Raw genomic sequence first — 23,709 nt, forward strand, 5'->3', positions numbered from 1 at the left:
CCGGCTCCCGCCGCGGGGAGGGGACAGCCGGGGGCGGGGTACGGGCAGGAGTAGCGAGGAGGGGCGCCGGGGGCCGGAGGCTGTCAGGCGGGAGCGCAGCGCAGCCGCGGCCGCCGTCGGACGGCGGGTCAGTGCCCAGCGCCGCCGCCGCGCTGTGTGGAGGGAGCGGCGCCTCCGCCGTCCGTGCGCGCCCATGGGGGACTCGGTGTTCAGCGAGAGGCCGGCGCTGCGCTACGCGGTGAGTGCGGGGCGCGAGGGGGCTGCGCGGGGATGGGGCGCCCACGTGTGCCGGGGGTTGGCGGGGAGCGTTCGCCCGCCCGTCTGTCCGTCCGTCCGTCCGCCTGTCTGTGCGTACAGGCGCGGGGCCGGAGGTCTGGGTTAGCGTGGCTGCAGTCCTGCCCGGCCAGGGTTCCGCGCCCGCCGCGATGCTCTCAGCTTGTAGGCAGGGCGCCGAGCCGGAGGCTTTCCTACGTGGGAGTGTCGCGCTTTGCTGGAGATGACATAAAAATACTTTTTTTTCTTTTGAATTAATAAAAAAGAGGGCAGCGCGATGCCAGCCGCGGGGCAGTCGAACCGCAGCCTGCGGGAGCGGTGGCGGTGCAGCCTCTCCCCGGGGGCAGCGGGGCACTGGGGAGGTCCCGGGAGTCCTCTGTCCGGCCCCGGCTGGCCCCTTATGTCCCCCGGGGGCTGGGGCTGAGCCCCAACACCGGGAGTGCTCTCGGTGCCTGTATCCGGCAGCGCGTTTGAGATAGTAACAGCATACTTTATTTCATTTCCTTCACGAGAGCTGGTGCTGTTAAGAAGCCGCTGCACTTCCACCAACCTTATTAGGAGCATTTTCTCGTTTGCTCGGGCAGAAAAAAAAAAAAAAAAAAAGCCCCGTTAAAACAACCAGCTGCCTCCCCTCCTGAAGTCATAAATAAACGCCAGCACGAGTAATAGCATGCGAGGGCTGGTGCCGCTCTCGTTTGCACCCCTGTCAATGATGAATAATTTTATTGCTGTTGTTAAAGTTGTGTGGGAATTGTCAGTTAGAGCAGGCTTTCTTCTCTGGTCCTGGGAGCCTCTATACCAGCTGCTGGAATTGCAGGGTTGGGTTGATAAGTGTATCACTTATGAGATACGCTGCGATGTGCTTTTTTCCACTCGCTTCACTTTAATTCTTTCACTATTGGACATTAACTTAAGCTTTTTTTATGCCTTTTTTTTTTTTAAACGTTGTGTGAAAAATTTGAAAGAGACTGATTTTTTTTGTAGGGGGGGGTCTAATGTTTTTCTTTGTACGTACTCTTGTACACACTCAACTGTAGTTGTTAGTGCATTCAGCTGCTCTAATGATACGACAGTTTTTAGAGGTAGTGGCATATCGACTAAATTAATTAATAGAAGGAAACACATTTGGCATCGTGTTTGAGTAGTGATAGTGATTTCACCGGGAATCTAGTTATCATACATCACTGAATTGGAACCACTTCTTTTAATAGGGTCATTGCCCCGTTTGTATTTAGACGCGCAGGAGACCAGTGCTAGTCACGTCACATGCTAGCTCCATGAAACGTTTATTACTTCCTGTGATTGTGCTTGTCAATCTGCCATTAACTACTAGTTACAAACACATTATTGTTTCTGTCAATGGGATATCAGTCAGTTTTTATGCCCGGAGCCAGCAGCAGATAGTGCATTAAGTTCAGTGCAGCAGGCATGCAAGGGGACAAGCAGGTTGGCCAACCATCTTGGAGGACCATTGCTCCTGTTACAAAGTCACTGCTCTTTGATTGCTGTATATTCCAGCAAAAGATAAACTGTGCACTTAAGAATAATACCTTAAAATACTCTTTTACTATTTTAAGATATATTTCAGTAATAAAACAACAACACTAGGAGGTAAGTTATATTTACGGATGATGTTACTGGTTTGTTTGGAGAATAGGGATCTGGATGCTGTGCATTATCCAAGCATTGGCTTAACGTGAAGTCTATGACAAACCTAATTGAAAACAAATGGTAGTTGACCTGATGATAAACTCAGACTGTAGAGCTTTCTTGTGTTGAGGTTTTAGTAATTACTGCTTATCTGTAACTTAGTACCATTCTTTTTAAGTAATTGCGTGGTATAAATACAAATCAGGTTCTTGGATTGTTTTCATAACTGTGAAATCAAAATTATGCAGTGTTATAGCATTTAATAGCAATTAATTTATTGGCAGAAGAAATTATAGTGATTTATGTGGTGGGCTTCTCTTCTGCTTTTCAGAGCTGATAATTAAAGTTTCATGATTTTCATAAAAGTGCATGAGGAGGTATCTGCTTTATCATCTTGGTTCTGGTTATCAGTGTGCTTTTGAAGGAAGTCTCTCAGTCTTCCCCAGTTGTGTGCCATGCTTCATTTTTTGGGGTAGCCCTGGAGCATGGGAAACAGCACCTGTTCAGATCATGCTGATCTGGGGGATGTGCTCGTGGTGCTTCTCAGTGCCTGGAGGGTATTTGAACCTCAGGACCAAGCTGGAGTCAGCTTGAATGTAAACTTGGAAAATTCATATTGTTTGGACATTGGATCCTCTATACCAACTCCTTATCTCTGCAATGTGCTACTTCCAGTGCAACAAGATAATGTAGCCATAAATCAACAGGGAAGCCATTGCGATTGTGAGGCTCCATAGTGTGTTTCCAAGCATAGCTCAAAGAAACACAGACTTAATAACTTAAGACGGTTATGTCAGTGGGGATGATCACTTCTCCTATAGCGCGTTTGATCCAGCATATGTTAAGTGTGAGTGGGATGACTGATAATTATGTCACGGTTCCACATGGAACTCGGCATTGGTGTTGACTCACCAAAAAGCTCCAGTAGGCAAAGAGGTAATTTTAATGAGCTGAAACATTGTTTTCAGTGAAAAGGAAGTTAAAAGAAACCAGCCTGTTGAAACTGAATACAAATATCTTATTAAAGGAGAGTAGGTGTAAAAAAACCAACACCCTCTTACATTGGGTCAGAGAGCAAATATTTTCCTCATATCTTTTCACTAGTTCAAAGACCTCTCCTTTTCTCATATGTTTAAATAACACTTTTATTAAAACTTACAGAAAGGTAAATATCCTCTCATTCTTGCTGTATGCTGCCTGGCAAAAATGTACCCTTTAATTTTAGACATGGGTTAGTTTTACTTGTCCACTAATCATCCAGCTGAATTCACTCTGTTTTACAAGCTCTTTTTGATATTGTGGCTTTTGTAACTGATTCTAAGACCTCCATATGTTCCAGGAACAGTTTTCAAATAATTTCATTGAAAGAGTGGTCACCTTCCTGACTTGGGATTTCTTCCTGTTGGTTCCTAAATTCTTCTTCTCCCTCCCCTCCCCCCACTCTTAGCAGCTGTTATGGGAGAACTAAAAGCTGCTTCATGTATTTTGGCTAAAACACCTGAAGGTGATATTGTACTTACTTTAAGAGATCCATTGGTTACTTGAAATGTAGGGGTTTTGTTATGTATGTGACAAAAAGACTCAAAATAGCCTCAGCTGTTGCCCAATCAACTGGCCCCTCAGTGGTTCAAAGCAGGAAGCCTGGAGTATGGTCTGTTTTGGATATAGCCATTTTAATCTTAGTGGAGTAGCTTTAATCTTGTTTTGTCTTGAAGCATTTACCAGAAAGGATTTCCCTGAAGGGAAAGGACGTTTTACCCTGATGAGGAAACTCTGGCTGTCTTTAACCAGGGAATATGAGAAAATGGGGAGCAACTGGGATTTAGAAGTGGCTGCCATGACCTGTGGCGTACCTTGGGGGATTCATCTGAGGAGATGTGATTCTCTTGGAGCCAAAAACTGGGATTTCTGGCAGCCGGAGTGGAGGGAATGTGTGGGTCTCTAGAGGGCACAACTTAGACTTGGTTTAAGCTTCTGAATCTATTACTGATAATGAAGTCACCTCCAATTCAGACATTGGGGGGTATTTTGAGAAAAGAAGGGTTTTTTTCCCTGCCTCCAGCAGTATTTGGGGCATTGTCTTGTGCATTGGCTCAGCCTGTGCCCAGCTGACCCCTTGCTGGGGCAGCGGGCAGACTTGTTGTTCCCTCTTACTGTCTTAAATCTGTCAATCTGTGTGGAAGGATGGGGGAAACAAAAGAAACAGTTTGCAAGGGAAACTATGACACTGTGAACCTCAGAATGCTTTCTGGAGCACAGGGGGAATGAAAAGAGGATAATAGACATTTTCATCCAATATTCTAGTTGTAGTAATGCTAATTGTTAGTCATGGCGGTGAGATACTAGAATAATTCAAGGTGAAATAGCGATTGGTGGTGATGCTGTATAACTCTAAGCTGGAACTGTGAAAATCTCCTTGTGAGAAGGATCCAAGCACTAACGTCCTCCTGTGGCTTGCCTGGGTTTTGCAAGAATCCAGTTTTAAAGAGAGTTGCTTACCTTTCTGATTTCCAGATACGTTGCCTCATGACTTGAGCCTTCAGCCACTCACAGATTTTAACAACAGAATTACATAGCCCAAGCAGACCACATTAGTTACTATGATTGTAGGAAATCCTACAAGTAATTTATCTTACTGGACTAATAAGTATGCTCGCTTCACCTAGACCATCTGACTGGTTTCTCTCTCTTCCCAATGGGCTTGCCAGCAAGAAACAGCTCAGGTGCAGACTGGATCAATGTATATTCAGATCAGTCATAATATATATTTGTAATTGGGTTTGGTGAGGTGGAGGGCAGGCAGTGGGCTTGAGAATAAATTCTTACCTACCAAAAAACCCAACTTAATCATCTCTGCTTCACAGAAGGTGGCTGCTTATTTTCTCCTATTCTGAGTATCAAAGGCAGAGTTAACTTTTTCAAAGAAATTAAATTGTTCTGTAGGTGTTGTTTTCAAATTAGGAAATTGTGATGAAAGCTTTAAACTTGATCAAATAAGCGAGCTTGCCTTTACAGAAGAGGCAATTAGCAGTAGAGGAATGGTTAAATGTCAAATTTCTGGCATCTGACTCTTGGATTTTATTCATCAAGCACTTATGCTAACCTCATACATGTTGGTTGTTTTGGAAAGAGGAATATGATTTCTGATCACTGTTGAGCCCAGTGCTTCATTCTTCCTTTGGGTGAAATTCCCAGTGACAGTGATGATTCATGCTTACACTTTTGCAACATTTGAAAGTACTTTTATTGCTAATCTCTAAAGAGCATATATAAATATAGGAAACGAGCACTCTTTGTCACTCAATAGTGAACAACAAGGGCAAGCTTTGATTGGGATTGATGGAATCTAAAGTCAGTCCAGCTGTTTTTTATCTGCTGTGCAAAGTGGCTGTGAGTTAACACCGAAGAGCTGAAATCAGGGGAAGACAGGAACCGAAGAGCTCGTGTGTGTCACATGCTTTTAAAAAGTTGCAGGAAGTAGATTTCCATTCTGGTCAGGTTCTGGTTTTTTACAGCTCCTGAACTCTTGAGGTATTCCTGGAGCTGTTCATATGTGTATATGAATGGTCTTCCTCTCATATGTGCAGGAGAAAGATGGGGGCAGATGCATGTTGAGTTTGCCTGGGCTTGCTAAGTTAGCTGCAGAGCCAAACTGATGGGGTTGTATTAGTCTGCTACCAGATACTGTGCAGGAAAAGAGGTGGCCTAAAGCATGGAGAAAGTGGCCACCCTGTGTATAAAAAGCAGGAGGTAAAGCTTCCCTTTTAGTCAGTTTCTCTGCTTGTCTTTACATAGCATAATCTATCCCTGCAAAGCAATGACAGTTCTTGTAACAGTACTTAACAAAGATGATGTTTAATAATACTCTATTAAGTGGACCTTCAAGGTTTCTCTTCAGAGAGGCATATAGTCATCAGGCTCAGATGTGGTAGTATGTTTTACTGGGACAGTTTATGCTGATGCTGCTTCTCCAGGAGAAGATTTAATCATCCAGCAGTAGTCCCTCATAAAGCTGATGGGTGGATGAGGTTTTGGGCTCATGATGCTGAGGAGGTCTGCCTGAGCAGCAAGGTCATGCATGACTAAAATCAGCCACCTGTGCCTGGAATGAAGGTTAGCCACATAGATGAAGTGCAAGATGAGGATTTTGGTCTTTGTCATGTCCTTTCTTGGTGATTTCTGAACAAGGCTCTTCTCTGGTCCTTTTATTATTTTTTTTTTTTTTCTGCGGAAATACATCTCTTCCTGAAGTGCAAGTACATGCTAACCTTTAGAGGTTGTTCAGATGTGAAGATGGTGTGAATACAGAACTACCCTAAAGTAAAAATGTTGGACTCCATGTGGTCAATATCCCCCATGCAGGCTGACAGTTTGTATTTCAATTCTGTTTTCCAGAAGCTTTTTGGAGTTTGCAGGTGCATCTTCGCATTTCTTTCAGCCTGAAGACTAAAGTAAATGGAAGATGATTGAGGTCACAGATATATTTAGATAGTTGGTTCTACTTTTGTTTATCTTCGGTTCCAAATGGGTTGCCTTTTATGCACGAGTGTCTGCATAGTAGTGCGAAGGAGATTACTTACTTGGGAGATTTGTTTCTGTACAATTATAAAGATACAGGCCACAGCTCTTCAAGATTTCATATATACTTAGAACTTAAATCTCAAATGGAAATTACACCTAGGAAACACTGGTGTACATGTTATCATGTAAATAGGGATCTTTGAACTTCTTTGGTTTGTTTGCTAAGTACTTCTGTCATTCACCAAGGAGTGTTCCTGTGCAAGGGCTGTTTGCTACTCTTGTTCTTATGGAATACCTGTACCTGCAGCAGAAATACAGCTGAACTCTTAGTGACCTGTAAAAGATATATTCAGAGTTTAAATCCCACATTATTCCTGCCTTTCTATGACATTTGAGAATATAGAAAGATGTTTCACTCCATGCAGTGAAATGGCTTTTTCTTGTCTAGGGAATAAAAGAGGTGTGCATGCATTGTGTTGCTTACAAAAAGAACCTGACAACCTTTCTGTAACAAGCCTTGGCTGACAAGTCCATATGGTTCACATTAAGTTTCCTTAAAGGGGATCAAATCTTAGTGCTCCTTTGGGAGATACCTGGATCTTATCAGGCATGACTGACTCAAAAAGAAATGTAAGTAATATTTTTTCTTTCTAATTATTGCTATCTAAGTGTTATTGATAGTGCACATTTAAAAGGATTTTCTGAATATGTCCTCTACTAAATCAAAAAATATTAGGAATTTCTGATGGAACATTGAGTATAACAACAGTACTTAATACACTATATTTAGTGTCCAGTTGTTAAGGGCAACCTAAGTTAAGTTTGGGTTTGTTCAGGCTGCAGTGCCCTCAGGTATGTAGGAGGAGTAAGTGCTGATCTTAGCTACCTGCAGAATAGTCTGCTGTTATTTCATACTTGGATGCTTTACATTTTTGAAGCAGGTGAATGAAGCTGTGTAAATTATAGTGGAGGCTGTTGATATTTCATCATACAATTGAATTGTTTGCTTTTAAATAATATCTCATACTTTTGTGCATTAGTTTATATGAATCTGATTATTGGTCACTTTTGCTATGCTGCCGTGAAGATAGATGGTCCTATGATGTTATAACTACTTCTATGCTGTGTAATTATACTAGAAAAACAGTATTAACTGTTTTTGTTTACTGTAGATGATAATTTTTTTTTAAATCAAGCATCTTGAATAGCTAAGTATGCCTATAGGTACCTGGTGTTTAGCCCCCAAACTTTGTCCTGAGTGTCTTATCTCCTGAAACTTGCAATTATTTTGTTTTGGTGTTGATAAGGGTATAATATTTGCAAAGTTTTACACATTTATAAAGTCAGTTCATTGTTTGGAGTGCCAGATTTGATTTAGAGACCTAACTTAGGTGGTGTTTAATGTTGACTGTTTTTTCCTTTTGCCTGTTAGTTTGTAAAAGGTCCTGTTATGCTCATCTATACGTGACTTGGCATATGGATTCAGTATCCTTGCAGGCTGAAGTTCTCATTTGTGTGATTACTGTATTTTTTTCCAGTCTGGTCCTATTAATAAATATCCTGAGGCTTGCAAAGCACTTTGTTTAAACACAAGCTGTGGAAAAGAATCTGAAGATCATTGTTTGATAGATGGATATTAAGCTTGCTTAAAAACTTGGAAATGTATTTCTGCTTTTCAGGTGGGGGTCTTGAATGAGCACAGTATGTAGTGCCATCTGTATGAAAACCAAACCAAACCCGTAAACAAATTGTGCAGGAAGAAAACCTTAGGTACTTACAGCCTGGTCCTCTTCTTGCTGAAATATGTCCCAGCTCTTGAAACAGATGTTGAGTCCAGCTTTGTGCATAGGCCACACCCTCCGTTTCCCTTGGCAAATTGTCTCACATTCCAGTGACCCTCTGGGCAAAACATCCTTTAATTGGTACTGTGACCTTAAATGTTTATTTTTTTCCTCTGTGGTAGTTTGTTCTTGTCCTGTATCACTGCAGCCTGTCGTTAATATTTGCATACTGTGATTATTTTCTCCTTTAAATGTCAGCTTTTATAAATATTCCCTATTTCAATGAAAGTTATCTGAAATAAAAGTGAGTGATTTATTTTAGTGCAGAATACTACATTGAGGAACTTGTGGTAGGATATCTGATTTTTTTTGGTTTGCAAGCAGAGATCTCTGAGTAACCGGGGAATCTCATGATTAGATGGTTGTTTCTCCTCCCAGATGCCTGTTTCTGTGGTCTTTCCTTGTGATTGCTTTCATACTTGAGTTCATGGCCTGTTCTGGCATCTGAACACATCTGGACAAATGGTAGGAACAGGTGGTAGGAGAGAAAGTACATGGCTTGGCTTTTTACTGGAGAGTGGATGTCTTTCAGAGTTGTAGCTGCTGAATCTCTTACTTTGTGTGGTGTCTACAGTGTCTTGGAAAGGTGCAGGTAGGAGCAATGACTGGGGGGGGTTTGTTTCAGCCCATGAGAAGTACATATGAGCCTCAGGGGCTGCCACTACAGTGAGGGTTGCAAGATGTTCAGACCTGTAGATCAGGTATGTATCTGATATGGTTTGAAGCTGGCTCCCTGCCAAGTCTCCAAACCTTAACACAAGAAGTGCCCCCCCGCCCCAAACCTCAGGGAGAAGAGGGAGAAAAACAACCAAGAAAAACCAAAACGAGGGAGACAGCTAAATCAATATATATATATAAATATATTTACACTTATGTTACAGTTATATACAATTGAAATATATATATACAATTTCACAAGGGAAAGGGAAGGGGGAAGGGAAAAGGAACAAAACCAAAATAAAATATGTATATATATATATATATCCCAATGAGTAGCCCAATATCTAGCAACTAAAAGAGTTAGCAAAGAAATATCCCACCACTCTCCTTGGGACAACCTAAAGTCTCTCTGGAACAATCGCCAGCAACCTCCGCCTCCCAAGGTCAACAAGGCCTTACCAGGCCTCGCTCCCCAACACAGCAGACTCAACAGCAGGGAACCTGCACCTCCAAGCCACCGGAAGGAAAGAGAGCGAAGGCCTCTCCTCCTTTCTTCTTACAGCCTGGCTTACATAAAAATCATAGGGAATACTGGGTAAATCTGGGCCCTTCCTTGGTTACAAACCAAGGAAGGCCCAGACCAAACTACCACAGTATCTCAATGACATATTTTCACTGGAGAGATGTCTGGCATACACCTGCATAGCTTGCAGCCTGGGGTGACTGTTGGAGGAACATCAGAGACTGCTGCTGGCTAAGATACAGAACCGTGAGCAGCTGAGAATTGCATCCCTTGCTCACAGTTGTGTGATGCTTAGATTGTCCAGGAGCAAACAGCAATGTCGCACAAGTGCTTGAGTCAATCCTGTTCTCAGCATGTCATGGCAGTTTTGGATTTAAAGCCACGGGGCTTTCCAGAGGCACTTCACAGTTCTTCAGCAGAAAGTGAGCTCCTGCTCAGTTTGTTGTCATTCGGGGCACACAGTTTTATCTGTTGGGCAAGGATCTTGCTGGTGCATCCTTCTGGGCTGCTTTGTTTTCTTGTGGCTGCGTGAGCCCACAGTTGGATGGTGTGGCTGGAATTACTGAAGTTGCTAGTGATGAGCTTTGTTTTCACAGTAATTGAGAAGAATCAATATGAATTCTTCTATACATGTTTGTGGATTTTTTTGTTTTATTTTTTGCATGTCTTGCCCTGAAATGTATTCACGAGTTCTGATTCAGATCAATTTAAATCTGAAATTCAGTCGAAGGCCACAGGAAAACAGACTAATTAAATGCAAAGTTGTGAAATTTATTGCCCCTTACCTGTCTTCTACCAGAATGCATCTGCATTTCAGTCAGGATTTTCCGTGCACGAATGCACAGCCCATGTGAAGCAATGTCAAATTCTGTGTTTATAGGAATTTAAGATGATAAAAATGTTGCAGCAGGACAGAATTATTCTCCATCAGAATTACAGAGGAGAAAAGGGGTGCAAAGAGCAAACTGTGCAGTCCTTCTCCATACTTGTACATCTGTCAAATGATTTATTTTTTTATTATATTTTAACAAGGAGAGTGTGAGTTGCTTACATTTATTTACAGAAGAGATGCTCTTGTCCTTTCTGATGCTGATTAGCTCATGATTTACCTTCTGACCAACTGGTTTTTTTTTTCGGGAGGACATTGTCCCTGCTGAGTTCTCTAATGGACAGTAGTTGTCCCACTACAGGCAATTCATGGCATTGGAAGTGCTCCTTGCAAATCTTTATTTTCTGACAGTGCTGTAGTCTTGAAAGCAGTCCTTGATATGAGAAATTTGGGAGCCTCCATTTATTGAGTCTTTCTGCATGATTTTGGACATTTGTTGTCAGTGATGCTGAACGGAATAATGTATTTTACTCGTGGAGAAGGTACATAATGGCTGGAGAGTATGTAAATCCTTCTGTGCTAGAACAGCATTTCTGGCTATAAATTAAAATTGCCATAGTGTGCCTATTTGTCTCTAAATTAGGCTGAACTCGAGTCAAGATTGTAGCCCTTGCTGCAGTGGTATGACTTTGATTTTTTCCAGTACTGTGTCACACTATTTTATATCACTTTTCCTTTGTGCATTTTTATAATCCATTTAAAGTCTTTCTGTATTTCCACTTGTGCAGGCTTTTTCAAACCCAGGTAAGCAAGACCTATTTTTGTACCCCTAAATATGTCATAGGGGCATTTAGTCATCCTCTGTGAAGTGATGGGAAAAAATTACTTTGCTGATTATCAATTTTATTGTCTTTCAGTGACTTTTAGATTTATATAGCTGGATTTGAAAAGATGCCTTGACTAGGAGCCAGCCCTGTTCACTTGGCCAGCTGAAGCTTTGAGCTGTGGGTTTTTTTCATTATGTGCTGTTGCCAGTACAAAATACCCAGTAGTTGTTGTGCAGCAAAACTCTTCCTATACTTTTCTCTCAGCAAGACTGAGAAGGGTGAATGGGATAGTATTTTTGTCTTTAGCTTAAATAGAGAGTAATTGAAAAGCATACAGAGAGCAAATCTGATGAGTAGGAAGCTGCTGGGTTGTTTTTAACCCCACAGTGTTTGGAAGAAATATTACTGCCAGAAAGCCCTTACAGTTATTATCTATGACTGCAGAGATGCTACCTGTTACCTTAACTAGCATATAATATTCAGCAGAGTTTACTTATATATTGCTATATTTTTGTACCAGTTGTATAAATCACTTGCATTTATGCAGAATTCATGCCTGAAAAAGGAATTCCAGCTGAAGAAATACAATTGAATTATTTTCCTTTACTGATGTGTTCCTGAGGATGTTTTTTTATTGCTTGTTTTAAAGTTCTCTTAAATTCTGTCTCTTACAAGAAAGTGGGAAGATGAACCATTATGAAATACTGATGCTATGTAGGTTGTCCTCAACAATTTTTAATAAAAACAATATAAAATTTTTAATAAAAACAATAAGAGCACATTATCAGCCCAACTCATTCTGTATTGTTTCTGGTGGAATATTTACACCTTTTAATAATTTTTCTACATCTTTTTTATGTTAAATATAATGCAGTTGGCTATTGGTAATTATTTACTTTAATGTGGGAGGCTTTGCAGATTAGAATGTCCCTTTCACTAAAAGTCACAGGAAATAGCAGGGTTTTTCACTTCTTCCAAGTTATGTGTGTAATTTGCTAACACACATTCTCCCAAGATAGTGTTGTTAGAACTGTGATCTTTGTGCTGTTCTCATTTGTTAATTATAGTTCCTTTAATTTTGCTGGTGTCATTTTGCAAGATGGGGCTTTGTTTTTGAACCCGTCAAATTCAAATGAAAGGCTTCAGCTGCTAAGATGTAGAGGATTGTTAAAATGACTCCCTCTTGGGTATTCCCCCTTGTCTTGTATGGATTGTCATTGGATTGTGTGTGTTAGTCTTGCATGTTTGAGGCACTTGTAGGTTTGATCTCTTGTCTAATACTATTCCTCTTTGTAAAGGTGCTAGACCAGGCTAAGTCAAGGTTTTGTTTTACATGGATGAATGTTTAGTTTACAGTATATATTAGAAACACTCTATGTGAAGTTTTCTGAAATGGTGCAGCTCTGCTCACACCAACATCTGGAGTAAAACGAACTTCAAAACTGAAAGCAGATTTCAGTCACTGCTTCTGAAAATTCCAGCATTCTCATGGCTGCTTTAGAAGGGTGAGAATGGTTTCAATGTTTAATGAAATCAAATTTATAAACTGACAATAGCAGAGTTTGTGCACAGCTTGTTCTGTAAAGTGTTTAATGCATTTAGAGGTAATAGTGTGTTGTAGAGTGTGTACGTATGTCCTTGGTTTTCACAAATAACCTTGTTATGTTCTTGGTGATTCATCTCAGTGTTTTCTCACATTGGGCTTTTTTTTTCCCCACTAGTGGTAATACTACTCAGTTTTCTGTTAACTCCGTAGAATTTCTATTTGATATTAAGGATGCAAAGCAAGGGGGAAAAGAGGCGGTCACATTTATTCTGGGATAAATATCTGCAGTTGATGGAGTTGCCATGAGGAATTAACGTGTCTCACTGGTCATATTCTTTAATTCTGCTTGAACTGGCCTCTAGCTATCTTTGTGGATCCCTTTTAAAGCAAGCTTGAATGCAGCTTTAACGGGGTGATTGGAGCAAGACAACAATAAATGACTCATCACAGTGTGTATTTAGGTATTTAGACAGGGCTTTAACTGTAAGTGCAGTTTCTCAATTTGACTGCAAATAAACAGATAAAGAAACAGACCTTTTTGCATTCATCAGGCAAATGAGATTGCTTTTACATGAAATTTTTTTAAATCTCGTCAGGGCTTCTCTGCTTGAAGCAGAAGGGGGAAAACGAATGGCTCTGCATTTCCTATCGCCCATTATAATTATGTCTTACAATGGAAATTCTTTGCATTTGGGATTGTCCCTTTTGTCCATGTTGTGCCACACACAGTTCAGATGGTCCTAGCCTTATGAGTGATGCTTTTAGCCTCAGTGATGGTTATAAATAAGCAAACCTAGTGAAGACTGAAGGTCTATTCCTGGCCTGCTCTGAGATACAGGAATGTTCATATTTGTTTCAAACAGTCCTACCGATGGTGTAGCTGGATGTTTTCCTGAGCTCCATTCCTGCTGGCAGCAGCCAGTTGCTGCAAGACCCCTGCTCCTTTAGCCAGCATGCACCAGTGTTTGATGCATGTTCTATCAGAGTAACATTTTAAAGGAGTTCCTTGTATAGAAATTGTGTTGACACTCAAACAAGGGCTGAAAAAAGCCCCTATCTTCCTGTGTTTGGTGAATCTTGAGTCTTTTCAACTACTTACCAACGTCTTGGTTTTCATTAGTCCTGGGGGTTGTTTGCTCCCTCAGACTTCAGCTGCATCTTTTGTTTGTTCCATGTCACTGAAGAGCAGCACTCGGAGGTTGAGTTAGGCATTCACATAAATATTTTTGGCTTGCAAACAGCCCTGCTGACATACCCACTTACGAGAAGGCCAAACCATCATGTTAGTGAGGAACAATGCTCAAAAGATATTTCTTTGGGAAAAGACACTCTTGTAATCACAAGCATATCAGCTTTCTCTCTTTCTCTTTTGTATGTATATTACAATGTATTAGTGACATATGTTTCTGTGTACCATTCTTGTATTTCTTTGCTGCTGGAAATGTTCACCTCAGGTTATCCACAAGATTACCCAATTACCACATTACGCTCGGTCTTTAACAAATGCCATTGGCATTGACCACCACCACACGAGAGAATGAGCAAGGCTTGCTGGTTGACCTTTTGAGACTGTAACAGAAAGCTCGTTTACTCTTGCTAAAAGATGCTTAAGTTACCAGGACCAGGTTCAGTTGTCCATTTTGAAATGTTTTCTTTATGAGTGAGTACAGTAATTTCTTGTATCTTGTAAAACACAGAGCAGCCTGCCATGTTCTGATGCAAGGTTAGATTTGCTGGTCTAATATCCAATTGTGAGTAAGGAGTGTTGCGGTATTTTCAGTGTTGGTGTTATTGAAACCTTACCTGCAAGTTTTGCACAATTATTTCTCAGAAATCCTTCAGTGTTAGCTTTTGTCATTCAACAAAAATAAATTCAAATAAAAAGAAGGCAGAAAAAAGAGTTGCAGTTTTGATGACAGCAGAAGTAATTGCATTAGTTCTGAGAATGAACAATATACCAACTTGGAGAAAAGTATAAGGGCCCAGATATATGTATTGGTAAAGCAGAGGTGAACTTAAAGTATTTACATTGATGTGCTTGACTTTTACTCGCAGCTGCCCTTGCATAAAAACAATTTCTCCAGAAGTTTTTCAGGTCATATAATAGTTTTGACAGCCTGCTTTCTGGTGCCTTCTTTTGATGCTTGTGTACATCCTCTCTAATTTGGGATCAAAACTGTGTCTGCTGTTTAGACTTGTTCTGAGTAGAGTCTGCAGTGATCCTACTGGACACCTCTCAGTCATGGATTTGTTGTATTTGTGTCAGGAGTGTTTGGTAGTTTCCTGGCTCACTTATGCTTCCCCTAGGTTTATATGTATGTAATCTTTAATATATTTAAATTACTTCCTAAATGACCTCTGAAAAATGTACTTCTAGTCTTAGTAAATTTGTGTAGGTACAACTTTTGCACCAAGGAAAATGGAGGGGTGGGAAGAGAAAGAAAGAACAGCTTCTTGGAGCTCTTTTAAATGTGTGCATGATCTCCATTGCTTTAAGTCTTCCTCACATTTGTGGTAGGCTTAGATTGTTTTTAGATTGTTCACTTTGCTCTATTTCCTGGAGACTGATGCGATTTAGCACTGCAGAGGGACCGGAGGAAATGATCTCTCGACTGAGTCTATTAATTATTGTTCCCCTGAGAATCACTTTCTTCTTCAGAAAGAATGGCAATAGCAACCAGAAAAAAGCACCCTGGAAACATGCTAGTGCAATTATTATTTTTGTGTTTGGCAGATTAGGGGACTGATCCTTTTCCTGAAGCTTTCACAGAAGCATATTCGTTCTGTTTTAATGTAACTTTTTATAAGAAAATCAGTCTTTGAGCTTGTAACTCTTCATACTTGCTTGAAGCTGGAAAGGGATTTCTTTGGAAGGAAAATATTTGAAAAGTTCAGTAAAATTCCACTTGTTCAATATCTCGGAATGTAAGACATGGGGGACCTCTTGGACTGTGGATCCCTGCACCTTTCTTTTGCACTCAGCTAAGTGTAATCTCTTACATAAACACAGCGGGGTCTGTGCCTCAGTAGTAGGATGTTTTTTTCCGTTCACTCCTTCATTTGAAGGGCTCTTCCAGAGCCCTGTGACTGACAGTCATCATTGGCTTAAATTTATTCTTGGGGCAACATGTGCACATGAACTTTTAGCTGAAACTGCACTTTTGCTGTCCAGTTCTTTGTCCAGGTTTTTCTCCCTTTGTTTTGTTTTGCCTGAGGAAGGGGTGCTGGCTCTTTGTTGCAATGGGCACCTTTATTCCGTATCTCTGCCTGGAAACTGTCGTCTGCACTTGTTGCTTTCTTCAGGGGTGAACTTCACACACAGTGGGGAGAGCAGAGTGACAGAACCTCATATCATGACCTGAAGTCAAAGAGAAAATGTCCTCCGTCAGATTCCCTTCCTCGTCCCAACTATAAACGGAGCCCAAGCCTAGCAGCTGACATCAACATTGCAGTGTTCTTCATTTAGATGAATACTGCCCTTGGCAACCTTTTCAACTGATGGTTGATTTTTTTTTTCAAATTTCCTGTCTTTGAAATAGTTGCCTTAATCAGCTTTATTCTGCAGTTCCTCAGAAGAATCAGTTTCTCAGAGACTGAGATCTGCTGCCTCTGCAGGTGGAGGAGAAGAGAGAAGCTGAGCACATAACCTCATCTTTCTCACTCTACTGGAGTTTCTCTTGAAACATATTTTATAATGGTTTTGGGGACAGAAGAGGGAGAGGTGGAGTTGGGAGATAGCAAACTGTGGATAACGGGAGATGAAAAAGGAAGGAGAATTGCAAACTATTGATGAGAGAGAGAAGGGCACAGATAAGGTGACCCTGCTGCCCTAGTGTTTGGGAGCCAGCCCACAGTCAAAGCACTGATCTCTTGCAGCCACTGCAGCCCCCTGCCCTTCTGCCAGTATCTGCAGCATGGCCCACAGGGTATAAAAACTCCTGGCACTTGGAGTAGCAACTGTGGAAGAAGCTCCTGGATGTGTCTCTACCACAGTAAACCACAGTAAGTGAAGCAGATGTTCATTTATAGTGGGTAAACCCTCTGCTCATATGAACAGATTTCTTTTGTTTGCACTGCTACTTCTGTACCAGAGTAATTTCTGTATGAATAGCTTAATTTGAAGGAAAATTCCAACTTCTAAATTTCCCTGTCGATGGTTATGGATGAATTGTCAATGGGAAAAATACCCTTCTACCTGGAACATATATATGTATTTAACAAAAATGACCACAACAACTAAAAAGAAATAATGTGAACTTCTTTAGTCCTCTTCCTTTTCCTAATTCATTCGCTTCACTGGTGCTATTCTTTCTGTTTTGCCAAACTTTTGAAAACAGAAAGTATAAGATTAAAAAGTCAGAACAGTACATACTCTTTAAAGAGAATCTATTGCAAACCTATTTGTTTTTAAAATTAATTTAAAAATTCATATTGGCTTTTTTCCCCCTCTCTTAAGTGTCTACACTTAAGATTTAAAATCATTATCTTTGTACTAAGCAGTAACCCTTTGTTCATGTTGCATTTTCTGGGGGAAATGTAATACACACTTGTAACATTTTACGGATGACATTACATTAAGGTGATTTTTTACATGTCGTGAATCCGAATGGGGTAAAGAGGAAAATATTTATGTATACCTCATTGTTTAAAATGTAAGTGGGCCACCTGTCTCCTATATCTTTTTCCCCAGGGCTGTAAAGTTTTAGTAGCACTTAGCAAAATGTTCAAAGGAAATACATGCCAATATGATTTTAAGGACAGCATAAGGCATTTGGGAGTGGTGACTCATGCAAAGTGTTAATAAATACAACTGCACTCAAGTTACTTAAAACTGCCTTTGTTGCACTACATAGGTGAGAGGTGCTTCTGAAATGCCAAATTAGGATTAAATTGTCTTCAGACTCGTCTGTCTGTAAACATCTGTCTAATGTAGATAAGAATATCCTGTTAGGTCAATTTGGCTAATTCTCTGACATTTTTTGGCAGAAGGGATCCACAAACTTAGAAGTTGTAAAAAAACTTGTCAAAGTTTATGAATTTTTAAATTTTTCTGTCATTAGGAGTACTTAAAAAATGGATTCTGAGTGAGTTTTGTATGAAATACACGACACCTGTGCTTCCCAGCCTGTTCACACAGTGCCAGAACAGCCTGGGGGTGGTGAGAAGATTATTACAGTTGCTGGTAGCCTGGAAGGCCTCCTAGTTGATGCCATGGAGCAGAGACCTGTGCACTTATTCTTTTCCTGTTTTATCTTTTCTGGGTAGTTTAAGGTGAGAGATGCAGTGGGATGGGTCTGCTGTAGATGCCAAATTCAGCTTTCATCTAGAAGTCAATGTTGCTGGAGAAAGAAATACTACTGGGAGATCCATATCTATGGGAAACTTTTATTCCTTGGAGAAGATGCTATTAATAATGATAGGAAGGATATTTCTGGATGTAGTAGTCAACATATTTCTTCTAATAGTTATTGAATGAAAAGATCGCTCCATTTCAGGCTTGGATTTGGTAAGTAGGAATGATCTTGTGGAAGAGCTGACTATGAAAACAGTCCTGGAACAAGTGCTGACAGTTTCACTAATTTCAAATGGAAAGTTGAACAAAATGCAGGGAATAAAATTAAGGGAATCAATTAACTTAAAGGGAAGATAGATTAATTAATTAACTTAAAGGGGAGACTTTTTTTTTTTTTTTCCAGAAAACAAAGTCCCTAAGCTGTCAAAACCAAAAATAAAACATTCTATTGGAAATGCAAATGTAGCATTAACTGCAAGGAGATCCTGCAAAGAAAGATGTGGCTTGAAGGCTAAAGGCTTCTGTGTAAATTGTCAGAAGTCAAGCTGAGTTCTTTGCAGAGGAAACTGATGCAAATAAAAGATGTCCTTCAGACACAAAATCAGGGACTGAAATGAAGCCATGATGCATTGAGGGTGTAGTATACCTTAAAAATACTATAGAGATGATCTCAAAGCTAGATATTTTCTACCTCCACTCTCAATAATTGAGTAATAATGTTGGAGGTGCAATAGTAAAACCAAGGTAATTTGTATAAGTGAGGACCTGAAAAATACAATCTTTGTTTTAAGAATAAAATGTGTCTGATCTTCCTGGATCCTGAGAACCATATTATAGCCATCCCTAAATGACTGTAATAATGGCCAGAGGTCAAAAGCCCTGTGTATACTTTATTTACCCTAGCTATGTTGATTGTTCTTGTAGAATATATTATTCTCTCTGCAAGGTTTGTGTTGGCTGCCTTAGGCACCAACTCAAAATTCTGTAGGGGTCTGATACATAAAATCTGATCTCAGGCATTTCTGATAGCTCAGTCCTTCCAGAGCTGCTCACATATGACTGCAGAATAAGAAATATATTTCTTGTTGTTAAAAAGAAGCAAAAATGTGACTCGGGCACCTATAGGTTGATTATTCTGACATTTGTTGTGTGAAAGAGTTTAAAACAAAAAGTCATTGCTAAAAACAAGGAATAATGATGAATGGAAGATAAGAGGAAAATTAAGCATAATTTTACCATAGCCAGATTGTGCCAGAGTAATTTGATGGTTCTTTTTTTTTAGTTTTCTAACTTAGTTTTCTAACTAAGCCTTGTATCAGGTGGTTTTGGTAGAGAAAGTGTTTATTCTGTTGCAAACAGCATTGATACAGTTTCACCGAGAATAGGAGTACATTTCCAGTGCCCCATGTTCAAGAAAGATTAATATGTGGAGAAATTGTATAAAAGCATTTAAGGAAAATAGAGGTACTGTCATCTTGAGGACTGGAGGAGAATAACTTTGCTTTGCAAAGTGAAAGGGAAGATGAGAAGGGTGTGATTATTGTCAATGATTCATCAAGGGAATAAACAGAAAATAAACAATTCTTTCCATTAAAACACAGCTATGAATCATAAGATAGACATAAATAAACTCAGCTTAGCAATACTTCCATGGAAGCAGGTATTTCTCGACCAACCTCTCAGTCTCACCTTCCACTTCTCATGTTCTTTCATGAAAAGTGTGGCTGGAATGGGAAATACCTCTTTTACCCGGGATTTGTGGGGTCCACAAGATGTATTGGTTTTCACAGAAGAACTATTTTAGATTAAAAAGATTGACATTGGGGAATCTGTGGTGGGTTTTGTGTATGAGGACTATTAGTGTTGTGTATGTATTTTCAAAAGCTCATATTCCACTCTAAATAAATGAAAAATAGAGCCTTTAGTATCCATGGAGACAAAACATGCTGGAGGACATAAAAACTGAAAAAGTTAGCATATATTTTCATCTCTAGACTTTATTATGGAATGTATTTATGATGGGGGCAGCTAACTTTATAAGACATAAAATCCTATGCACCAACTGGTCTTCTGGGCTTTAAAGTACATAAATGTCATGAAGGCAGGAAATGCAGAACTTCAGCAAGCAAAGATCAGTAGTCAAGTGCATTAGGAAAGTGAAGATCAAGCTTTAGTGTCACTGGGGCAGAAAAACAGCTTGTAGTTTTAGTGGTTTAATCCAATTCTGGTTTTTCCACTTTAATTTTTTTACCATTTGTAGTGTAATTTTATAATATTAATATTTTTTATACTTCAAGATTGCTGCCAAGTGGAAGAAATGTCACTCGGCCATCCCTTCCCCTCTGGTGGGGAATGAGGGCGGTTTTGTCCCCATGTGTCTGGGGACAGGGTATGATTTGATTCTCGTAAAGGGATGCAGAGGAGCCCTGGGAAGCGCTAGCAAGGCAGTCCGGCAAATATGTGAGGGTTGTGGGTTTTTTTTTTCTTTCTTTCTTTTTTTTTTTTTAAGACAGAAGCTATGCAGCCTTAAAAGGACTTGTTTAAATTTTTGTGTGTGTGTGCTGAGTATGACAAGTTTGTAAGGAGCCAGCGATTCTTGCATCCTTTTAAAGGGAAAATTATAGAATGCTTCACATTCTGTTTGTCACCAAAATGCAGATTTTTATCTCTCACTACTCGTAGAATCATAAAACAGAATTTAGTGAGAAAGAGCGTGAGGTCTCTTTTCATAATTTGCTATTTAAAAATGGGTCAGGAGGCCAGGATTTGTGGCTTCTAACAACCTTGACATAGCAGGGTCAGAAGGAACCCCCTTTCCTCCTCTCCCCCTCCTCCTGCAAACTCAAACAAGTCCTTTTAAGGCTATATGGGAAGATGGCTGATAGCTAAGGCTATAGGTGCTATGTAAATGATTAAATAAGTGAATTAAATAATAGGAGAAGTAATGGAATGAAATGGAAACCAGAAACAGCAGCAGAAATGCAAAGCTCCATAAAAATTATCTGCAGGTTTGGTGCATTTCATGGCTTCTTTACCTTTTCACATGAGTGGGGAGTGTTGTACAAACCTAGCTGAGAGAGGGTCTCAAAGAAGCATGTGAAGAGTGTTTTACAAGCACTCAGTAATTGGCTTCCATGAATTGCTAAAGACTGCAGCAATGGAGGCTTTTTGGATTTCAGCTTATATGGTTTGCTAATGGGAACTCAGTGGTGGAGTGCTTATTTGCCTGTCATTTTTTCAATGTGCTTCCTTAGCTTACAGTTATTTTATAAGTAGGCAAATCCTGTGAGTCTTTGAAGACAGTGAAAAATGTGATTGCTACTTCAGGACAACTTCATTCTTTTCTCCATGCCTTACATTTCTGGCTTTTCCTGTTTTGAGCTGTTGTGATTAGGTTGCACACTATACCTAACCTTCTTCCCACCAGGCACTGTGCTTAACTAGGCATCACTAGATTTAGAGCTGTTCCTCTTCAGGGTGTGGCTTTATTATGAAATGTATATTGATCTGATGGGCATGGAGGTGCTTGATTTTGCAAGCTGATAGAGCAATCTTGTTTTCTTTTTTCTATTCATATATTAATTTAAGTATTAGCATGGGTTTAATGCAGTACCACTTAGATTAGCAAAATGTTAAAATAATTCCTCTAAGTCAAACCCTTAATGCATCTTCTCATCTGTGAAACTCCTCTGGAATGGCCTTGGCTTAGACAAGGCTGCTCTTAGCATGGGCAACAGGCTGTGAGCTGTGATCTGGCTAGAAATAAATGTAATGCAGTGAAATCTATCCTGATAAAATTTTTGGCATTGCTACTATTATACATGGAACTTTTAAAACATATTTGATTTCTGCGTGGCTTATAGAGTAGTGCTGTCTGCAGGACTCATCCTAATCCCTTTAACATGAGTGGGAGTTGTTTCTTCTCTCACTGTTTCTTCCCCCTTGCCCCTGATATTGCTGGTATGTCAGACACTCCAGCACCACTTAAGCATTCCCAAGTCTGTCTGTTTTACCTCTGGAAATAGCTTTATTACCAAACTTTGAATAGTGGCTCTTTAGCTGGGCACTGACTTCATTTGTAATCATCATGACATGGAGGGCAGAACAACCTTTCCTACTTTATAGGACTCCTCAGTATTTTTATTCCTAATAAATATTAACATGCCATGGCACTGTACAGACAGTACACGATGGAGCTAAATCTAGTTGTGGATAACTGCTTGCCAACGTGACAAGTTCATCCTCTCTATGTCTGTCAGTAAAGAACAATAGGGTGGTTGAAGGCAAAAGGACTCATGCTATCTTTTCATGTTGTCCTCTCCTTAACATTGAGTAAACTTCGTAGCTGATGCTGTTTTGGCATCAGTGAAAGTCACATATCCCATTTGTCATGGAGTATGCCATTAGCTCTTTGCATTTGAATCCCTCTCTGTGGGAAAATGTGGTCAGGAGGCATCAAGATGGGACAGAGCTTTTGTGAGAAAGCTTCCTGGTGAGAAGGCAAGGCAAGAGACTTAAGTAAGGCAGTGCTGTTCCCAGCTGAGTCTCAGCATCAGAGAGATGCCAGGATTTGTGCATTTTGAATTGAGCTGCCCATCAATGACCATGAGTCCAAGAGAAAGATACCACTGCTCTGTGGAGGAATTTCAAGGTAGGGAGATGAGCAAAAACTCCTCAAAGGAAGAAATGGTCTGGCTTATCTTTATGGTTTTGTGACTTTATAAACCAGCACGTTTTATTTTGAGAATTGCTTTCTTTGATTTGCAGTAAAAGACCAGACTGTTTCCTTGGATTTCTTCCCTAGACACAGAGTTTTGAGCAACTTCACGTAGACTTGAATCTGAATTGAGTCAGCCTCTTCATTGGCATGAAATAGGTAAATTCTAAGTGTGATGCATTTTTTTTTTTATTTTTAAACTGAAAGGTTTATTAGCGGGTTAATTTCTTGGGTAGTTTGGTAATGAGTTACTCAGACAAATGTTTTTATTACATCCTTTCTTACTTATTTTTTTTATTTGTCCTCTAGAGGAGAACTCTTGATTTTGGCCTTGGTTTTCATTGGCCGCATTTAGATGAAGTATAAGCGTGCAGCCATCATGCTTTCATATGCTGCATAGGGAAAAAGACTGTGCTATCATTTTGAATTATGAAGAAATTTGTTTTCATAAAAAACTATGAATATTCTGTGAGATGTAATTATTTATCACAATAGGTACTTTTTATTTCAACATGTACTAATTAGAATGTTAATAAGCCCTCAAATTCAAGACTGGCGGTGAAGGTTTGGGGAAAATAGCATTATATACTAATTTGTTTTTTTAAATACTATTTTGCCACTTCTTTTCTCAGCTGGTTGGTAAACTACTGTAGATAAGTTTCGTTTATCTGACAGAAGAATTTTTATGGGGTTAAAACAGTTTTTATTTCTTCTGTGAAGGTTGGAGAATGAAAGTAACTCTCTTGGGTCTACTGATAAGCTTCAATGAATGACACTGTCAGTTAAAAAAGCCATACTTCTGTATATGCATTCTTGCTCGTTTTACAAGTGCTATCTAATATGACTTTTACCACGAAAAGATTAGAAGTTATCTGGTTTTTTTCTCTTCATTTTTTACAGCTATAGAGAATAGTTAAGATTGGAAGGGTACCTCTGGAGATAGACTAGTCCAACCCCTGCTCAGAGCAGGGTCAGCTGTTGCTCAGGGCTGTGTCCAGTTATGTTATGGGTATCTTTGTGGACAGAGAC

The 23,709-nt window shown here is 39.9% G+C and overlaps 1 protein-coding gene across 3 annotated transcripts in view; it reads left to right on the top strand.

Annotated features, from left to right (window-relative positions):
• ARHGAP6 (Rho GTPase activating protein 6) overlaps positions 1-23,709 on the top strand; it is a 323,769-nt gene that overhangs the window by 161,771 nt on the left and 138,289 nt on the right. Inside the window, exon 1 of one of the 3 annotated variants that reach the window (XM_027638977.1) lies at positions 150-238. The exons of the other annotated variants lie outside the window; for them this stretch is intronic. Coding sequence (XP_027494778.1) covers positions 194-238 — 45 coding nt within the window. The 5' untranslated portion in view covers positions 150-193. Of the gene's footprint in view, positions 1-149; positions 239-23,709 lie in introns of those variants that run through there. 3 annotated transcript variants of the gene reach the window in all.

Source organism: Corapipo altera, unplaced genomic scaffold (assembly GCF_003945725.1).
Source record: "Corapipo altera isolate COAL_440 unplaced genomic scaffold, ASM394572v1 0, whole genome shotgun sequence".
Lineage (NCBI taxonomy): Eukaryota > Metazoa > Chordata > Aves > Passeriformes > Pipridae > Corapipo > Corapipo altera.